Source organism: Brassica rapa, chromosome A06, assembly GCF_000309985.2.
Source record: "Brassica rapa cultivar Chiifu-401-42 chromosome A06, CAAS_Brap_v3.01, whole genome shotgun sequence".
In the NCBI taxonomy this organism is placed as follows: Eukaryota; Viridiplantae; Streptophyta; class Magnoliopsida; order Brassicales; family Brassicaceae; genus Brassica; species Brassica rapa.
Window position 1 is genome coordinate 7,227,219 of NC_024800.2, and position 7,080 is coordinate 7,234,298.

General features: G+C 39.7%; 2 protein-coding genes across 6 annotated transcripts; both read right to left on the reverse strand.

Moving 5' to 3' along the window:
• Positions 1-274: 274 nt before the first annotated feature.
• LOC103872570 (homeobox-leucine zipper protein HDG12) lies at positions 275-5,123 on the reverse strand. 3 transcript variants are annotated; one of them, XM_018659710.2, is made up of 11 exons: positions 4,895-5,123; positions 3,409-3,517; positions 3,221-3,338; positions 2,959-3,147; positions 2,415-2,873; positions 2,220-2,321; positions 1,943-2,143; positions 1,676-1,856; positions 1,344-1,606; positions 1,176-1,265; positions 275-1,084 (listed from the first exon to the last, which is right to left on the reverse strand). In XM_018659710.2, exons 2-11 carry the CDS (start codon positions 3,501-3,503, stop codon positions 698-700), a joined length of 2,085 nt encoding a protein of 694 aa, XP_018515226.1. In that variant the 5' UTR covers positions 3,504-3,517; positions 4,895-5,123; the 3' UTR covers positions 275-697. The 3 variants fall into 3 exon arrangements, with proteins under 3 accessions (XP_018515226.1, XP_009149243.1, XP_033128116.1); XM_009150995.3 differs by lacking the exon at positions 4,895-5,123 and adding an exon at positions 3,822-4,366; XM_033272225.1 differs by lacking the exon at positions 4,895-5,123 and having other exon boundaries at positions 3,409-3,777.
• On the reverse strand, positions 4,613-7,080 carry LOC103872571 (protein MAINTENANCE OF MERISTEMS). 3 transcript variants are annotated; one of them, XR_004448191.1, is made up of 7 exons: positions 6,888-7,067; positions 6,686-6,766; positions 5,953-6,603; positions 5,707-5,859; positions 5,240-5,620; positions 4,895-5,156; positions 4,613-4,827 (listed from the first exon to the last, which is right to left on the reverse strand). XR_004448191.1 is itself a non-coding variant. In XM_009150996.3 (6 exons), exons 2-6 carry the CDS (start codon positions 6,740-6,742, stop codon positions 4,962-4,964), a joined length of 1,437 nt encoding a protein of 478 aa, XP_009149244.1. In that variant the 5' UTR covers positions 6,743-6,753; positions 6,888-7,080; the 3' UTR covers positions 4,645-4,961. The 3 variants fall into 3 exon arrangements, 2 of the variants coding, with proteins under 2 accessions (XP_009149244.1, XP_009149245.1); XM_009150996.3 differs by having other exon boundaries at positions 4,645-5,156; positions 6,686-6,753; positions 6,888-7,080; XM_009150997.3 differs by having other exon boundaries at positions 4,645-5,156.

Below are 7,080 nucleotides of genomic sequence, written 5' to 3' on the forward strand. Positions count from 1 at the left end.
ATCTGGCAATGAGGTGTCTGAAGAGGACATAAATTCATGACCAGATGATTTTCAGGTGCAAGTTCAAATTGATTGAGCATAAAATGTGATAAATAGGTGATTCATTGAGCACAGTAATCGCAAGAACAACGTTTCATGGTGTGTAAATATATGGTTTTATAAAGTTCGAGTTATTATTTTGTCAAATACGTTTTTGAAGTAATTTTGCTAATGTTGTTAGGTTTTATTTTATTTTTTCAGTTCCATTGCTGGATCTAACAATAACATCTTCATATCATGAATAAGTAGTAAGAAATAGATTAATGATGATGGATATTAGATAACATATTGAATTAATTTAGCCATGACCAAAGTAACTTAACAACTGTAACTAGACAAAAGAAAACAAACTGAAGTCAATGCCCGAACCATACAACTAGAGCATGGTGCGCTCTTGACTCCTACTTCCCACTAGATCTTCCCATTTCAGACACACAAAAACTTCAGGAAAACAAAAACCCCCCAACAAAAAAAAAAAAACTCAACAAGAGAGTGAAGAGAGGAGACAAATACCCAGAAGAGTAATGACTTCTTACACACTTAGCTGGAATTAAAGGCAAAATAAGTAGTACTACTTATTAACTTCACTTCTGTGATCATCATTGAAGACCCTCCTCAGAAATCAGATGGGAAAATGAGCTATTAATGGCGTCCTCAATTAAGCAGTTGAAGGAGAATTCAAGGTGGTTTTAATTTGGTGGACAGTAGTACTGATGAGGTTATTAACTGTTTCCATTGACTCCATATTCAATTTCCCTGACTGCAAACTACTCACCATTATCTGAAACCCAACTGTTATCAATGAACCTCCCCCTTCTCCTCCTCCTTCAGCTTTAATCTCTGCGGTTTGATTATTCCTGCCTCCCTCGGGTAAAACAGCGAAACCCGAGGGTAAAATAGGAATATAAGAAGTGTCTTGACCAGTCATTGCCATGTTCAGTGCTGAGAGATCCACTGGAGTGTAGACCACAAGGGACCCCGATGAGTCTACGCAGCTTTCTTGTAGAATCAGCATGTTGTTTTGTGATGATGATGCATTGAAGCCCTTTAGAACAAAACATATATACCAAGTTATTACCAGTCATTAGAATCAACAACTGAGTGATCTGTATAAGTTTCAAAAGAGGTTAGCTTACACGCAGAACCGAAATGCAGTTTCCAGGGTGTGATCCGTTTGCGATATGAGCAACTTCTTGAACCGCACTTCCATTCAAAAGAACGTCCCACTATAAAACCAAATCAAAGAAACATATAATAACCGAAAAAATGTTACACAACATGATCTTTAGCGCATGTACTAGTACCTGAGGACGAGTTCTTTCATCTTTGAGGAAATTAAAGACGTTTTGTGGAGAAACTGGGAGCCAGAAACTGGTGGCTGCACATAGAACCATTCCATTTGGTTCATGCTGACTCTTATAAGAAGTCACACGGATTCCAAATGCATCCAATCCCGAGACAACAGTTGACCGAGTGCTGTTAGATGTGCCAACGCTCAAACAAAAGTTGCTTACCATTCTTTGAGCAAGTCTCATTATACTTTGCTTCCCTTCCGGCGTTGGAACCACTGAAATGTTTCTAAATGTGTTACTTGAAGCATTGATTTAGATATTGAACCTTGAACATTTAAACGTACCTCCTTTGAGATCACGTGATGATGTTGCGGGTTCAAGCAGAGCCTTGAATCTCTCAGACATTCTTTGAAGAGTAGCGATCCAACGTTCAGCTCCAAAAGCTATCCCTTCACGGATATTGTCTTTAAACATCTCATGAATAGGTTCTTGCTCCTCGACTTCAACATGTTCAACCCAAGTAACCTGTTGTTATACATTCAAAGATACAATCAAAGGGTCATATATGCTATTAAAATGACTCAAAACAGAACAGTTAGTTACAAACAAACCTTGGAATATCCATTTGACAAGTCTTGAATCAAGCAACCAGAAGGGAAACGATATGACCGAGAGTGAGGTATAAACTGAGGGAGCTCATAGGAGACATTTAAAATCGCCCAAGTTCCATGTTCGATTTGCTGACAATATCGTAACACGCTGAACTCACGTGTCTGTACCAATGGAGAAAGGACTTGAAGCTCTTCAAGCATCTAACACAAGCCAAAAGCTAAGTTACTAAAGAGTTTCACACACCAAAAGACTCAACAATTAGTGTTATCTTCTTACCAAATGCAATGCATCTCCATGGGAACCGCGCACGCCAGATGAAACCACCGCAAGTGTTTTAGAGGACGCAACCACTGAAGAAAAAAGCTCTGAAGATTTGACCTACAAGTTAATGAAACCCACATTTGAGAAAAAAGAACAAGAAACCACATGTGAAAAAAAAAAAACTAAAGATTTTGAGTTTAGTAAACTTACAGAGTCCATGAGCATGTTCACAAGTGTGATAGCATTAGTGAAAACAACGCCAGAAGATCTAGTTGCTTCTTTTCTAACGTTGTGGTTCTTTCCTCCACGACCACTTGATCTTGGGAACATATTCTCATATCTTTGGAGATTGAGAACGTCTCTGCATCCACTGGTTTTGATCCACAGAGCCTCATTTGTCTGTGTAAGCCTAAGCAACTCTTCCATAGCGGTCACAGAGATGTTGGTCATAAGAGACTTATCCATGTCTGATAAAACCAAGTTCGGTTGAGACGGTAAAGTAGTAACGGTCATTGAAGAGCTACTACTTCCTGTAAGAAGATCAAAATCAAGGGAAGGACCACTGTGGAATAACTCTAACGGCGAAACGTGCATCGGGTTTAGTAGTGGTGGGAGATGCGAAAGTGGTCTCCCCATGAACTGAGCTGCAATGCTTGAAACCTTTTCGAGCTGCCAAAAAGGAAGCATCAAAAGTTTAAGCTCTAAAGGCAAACAACAGTGCATGAAGAAGGTTTAAAAAAGAAGAAGGTGGAACCTCTTCTCTAAGGTGTGCATTTTCGATTCGAAGCTTCTGTTCATCAAAGTAAGAGTCTTCATGAAGAGGAGCATCACCACAGTTAAGGCAAATGGCGTGTTTGATAGCTTCTCTGATGGCAATGTTCTCGCAACGAATTCTATCATTCTCTTCCTTGAGTGCACAGTTATCAGCTCTCTCGTGTTGTGCCTGCAATAAGAAACGATGTTTATGTAGGGGAAGGAGACAATAACAAGGAGGAGTTCAAGTAAAAGTAGAAAACCTTCTTTTGAGTTCTTCGGTTCTGAAACCAAAACTTGATCTGTCTTGGAGATAAACCAAGTTCTTTGCTAAGTTGCAACCTCTGTTTCTCATCTGGATGTTGACACTCATTGAAACTCCTACAAACAAAATCATCAGAGAACAGAGCGAGAAAACAAAGAGAAGAATAAACGGGATAATAATACATACGATTCAAGGCGATGGATCTGGTGAGGTGTGTGGCGGTGAAATCTCTTCTTCATCTTCTTCTTGTCCGTTTCAGAGCTGTCCCCAAGAAACTCCATCTTCACTCAAATGTCTAGTAGACAAAGAAACAGTAAGAAAACCCTTTGTTCCTCTAACTCTTTTTCAAGCAAACTCGCTAACTCTGGACCATCACACAACCCAGAGAGAGAGAGAGAAAAAAACAGGGGAAAAAGAAAGTTACAAACTTTGAACTACCAAAAGGAAAAAAGAGAGGATCTTTTAAGAGTATAATTGTTTGTGTGTTTGAGAGTGAGGGATATAAAGAGAAAAAAAGAAAAGAAACGGAAGAGAATCTGATAGCCGTAATTATGTTTTTTGTCTTTCTACAGAACCACTTAGAGAGAGAGAGAGAGTACTTGTATCTTGCCGCCATTAGTGCTTTCTTTTCTTCTCTTCCACATTTTGCTCCTTTTACATTCATTACAGATTCCAAAATCTCTCCTTTCACTTCTCTCTCTCCTTACCTGTCTCTCTAGAGAAATCGCGTAACTGATACTGATGGGGTGGGGGTTTTAATGGCGTTTGACAGGAGGCGAAGAGAGAGAGGTTTATGGGTTTTAAATTCTCTTGCTTCTTTCTCCTTTACTGCACCTTGTACTCTCTCTCTCTCTCTCTCTCACCATTTTCGAGGTAGTGAGAGAGTGAGATGCCTGAAACCAAACTCATTTCTACCTTCATTGGTTAAGTCGCCGGAGAGTTTTAAATCAGTCAAAACGGTATACAAAACCGGCGACTTTATTCACTTTCTCCGGTCCGGTGGGTTTTATCAGTTTCGTGTGTAATGACAAAATTGAACTTTTTCTTTGGGATTTTGCTGACTCACTTCTCATTGGGAATATTCTTCATATGTTTGGCTTACTGAAATTTATGCAATCAACTTTGCATTTTAAATTACAATCGTGTAATCATTTGACTATTTTGGGGAAATTCTTCTGACATTCATCAGAGTGCAAACAACATTTTGTTTGGTAAACTATAGTCTACAGCTTAATGATACAGATCTTCCTTGGAAAGAATATATTAATGGGTTTAAGCTGTACTAACCTTTTTTCTTTAAATGATGGTTACGCAATACCATATTTATCGCATCTCGTTATCTAGTAACATCACATACACGTTAAGTATCTTACTTTATCCGGTTCATCACTAATTGAAATGCATTCATTAGAAGACCGTGTAAAAAAAGATTCATTCATTATAATTAACGTTTTAACAGTACCAGAATCTTATCATCTAGTGCTCCTGCTGAGCTTAAACGAAATTAATTGCACATTCCCATGATAAAACTGTAGTTAGATCCTTAAAAATAGTTGAAACCTCTGCTGATTATATCTCTTAAGCCCTCCTAGAATACCTCTACTCCTAAAGCCAAACAATTATCAGTAAGAATGCTTGTTAAAGCATAAACTCAAGTGATGATGGGACTTACATCTTCTTTCTTCTCCAAGTAAATGCCTACAGCCATCTAATCAGCCAGAAAAGATCTTTTTTGGTCTTTATTCGCTACACTCCGTTTGTTCCTCTCTTCGTTTGCGTTTATTTGTTGTTGGAGGAGCCTCATACCAATCTCCTACTCTCAAGGCATTTGACATACACATCACTGCTTCTTCAACTGCTTCTCTCTCCTCTGGATGTAGATCCTCTAGTGACAACGTTGAAGCCACCTCGTCGAACTGGAGTATAGCAGCTTGCTACAAAAGAAACAACAATGGTTTAAAGGCGCAATTATCAAGGTGACTTTATGCATTAAGTTAACCAAAGACGATCCACTTACCACGTTCATTATATCAGCTTCGAGACTTGTATCTCTGTGAAGCTTTGGGACTGTGATGCTATTGAACCACTGCATATATTCAGTTTCATCAACATTGCCTCCTTCGTTCTCCACAATGTTCTCCCTTCGCCTCATCCATTCTTCATCTGCTGTGTTCATGTCTTCCAGTAAGTCTTCGTCATGGGTTTTCTCACTTTTTCTGTGAGGAACTTCTCCGGGGATAACTTGGCATAGACCAAACTGCTTCATACATCGATCTGGCAAGTGCCATTCCACTACTTTTGGAGCAATCAGTTTTGTTCTTGACCTACCAAGTAGTAGATTATCTTTGAAGCTTTGTGGCACAATGTCAAGATCTCCTTCGAAGGGGCACCAACTAACCTAAAGAGAGTTGGTAGTAACAAAAATTCATAAGGGATTCACAAAAAACAACGAATATCTCAAGAATGCAATGAATAAACTCTTACATGTGATGGATCTAGATCATCAAGTGCTTTGCGATACTTAAACAAATCATTCTTGGACCGACTCTGTTGCCTTCCTTTCCACAAAAGTGCCAGAGGAAACTGACGGGTGGTTCTCTTCGGCCGGTCAATATTAAGATGGAAGTAACTCCAACACTAAAGATTAGAAACCCAATTAGTATACTATAAGGCCTTAAGTGACAAGACAGAACATAAAAGCTCTTAAAGACAACGAAGGGAAACAAAAACCTGCAAGAGTGTCAAGCATCCACCAATAATACTCTGAGACCGCTGAGAAGCATTACCAATCTGCCTATACAAGAACGCTAACGCAGCAGCACCCCAAGCATACTCTCCAGCCTTCTCAAAATCCTCAAAGAGAATAAGATAATCAACAGAGATCTTACTAGGATCCGTGGTTGCGAAAATCGTGCTCCCAACAAGGTATATAAGATAAGCACGCGTGTGAAACTCAACCTCTTCCTTCGTAGCTCCCTTTGGACACTCTGCGAAGCTCTCCTTCAACCACCTCGCAGTCACTCGGTTCCCGCTCAGCTCGCCTTGCGGGAGCTTCCCCAAGAGTCTCTGACATACTTGAGAAGGGTCTTCGTCTCTTTCTTTAACACTAGTAACCACAGGCTTCCCGTCAACAGCAAGACCGAGAAGCAACGAGACTTCGTCGAGAGTGATTGTCATTTCACCGCAGGGGAAGTGAAAGGTGTTGGTTTCTCTTCTCCAACGCTCAACGAGTGCGGAGATGAGAGAGTTGTTTAGACTGATTGATCCTATTAGCCTGAACCAACCAAAGCCTGCTTTGTCAACTAATTCAATCTGTTCCTTTGTGAGCTTCCAGTGATGGAGCAGTGACGTTCGTTCCTGGCATCTAAGCACACCTCTCTCCTGGAAAAAGACAAAACAGAGCAGTTTTATCTAGAGTTGTTTCAGTTAAGACAAGGATGATGGAGATGGAGATTATTACTACCTGTCCTGTCATAATAGCGGAAGATACGTGCTTGTCTTGCTCGTAAAGGACCGGCATGGTCACTAATCCTGTGGATGTTATCTGATTCAGCAATGGTAATGGTACTCGAAATTAGGGTTTATGTGTCAAGCGAGATCAATTTGACACAATGGTTCCGTAAAACTACTAGTGGAAAGAAGAGTATATATAATCAAAAGCTTACTATTTAGAAACGAAATCAGATGAGGAAGACCGGAGAAAGTTGCTTCGAGATCGCCGTCGCTGTGTCAGATCGCCGCCGCTGCGCAGAGGGTGAAAAATTTAATTTGGGTAAAAACTAAAAAGATAATCTCTGCTTCTAAAAAGGCTTATTTGTTTTTTTTTTTTTTAACACTAATAATTTATTATAATAAAAA

What these genes read in the sequence shown, in the direction of transcription:
- LOC103872570 (XM_018659710.2), bottom strand. Translation starts at nt 3,503, where the DNA reads ATGGAGTTTCTTGGGGACAGCTCTGAAACGGACAAGAAGAAGATGAAG. An exon ending in ACCGAAGAACTCAAAAGAAG is followed by an intron (nt 3,148 to 3,220) that starts GTTTTCTACTTT and finishes TTCTTATTGCAG; the next exon opens with GCACAACACGAGAGAGCTGA. An exon ending in ATGAAAGAACTCGTCCTCAG is followed by an intron (nt 1,266 to 1,343) that starts GTACTAGTACAT and finishes TTGGTTTTATAG; the next exon opens with TGGGACGTTCTTTTGAATGG.
- LOC103872571 (XM_009150996.3), bottom strand. Translation starts at nt 6,742, where the DNA reads ATGCCGGTCCTTTACGAGCAAGACAAGCACGTATCTTCCGCTATTATG. An exon ending in CCGCTATTATGACAGGACAG is followed by an intron (nt 6,604 to 6,685) that starts GTAGTAATAATC and finishes GTCTTTTTCCAG; the next exon opens with GAGAGAGGTGTGCTTAGATG. An exon ending in AAGCTGATATAATGAACGTG is followed by an intron (nt 5,157 to 5,239) that starts GTAAGTGGATCG and finishes TTTCTTTTGTAG; the next exon opens with CAAGCTGCTATACTCCAGTT.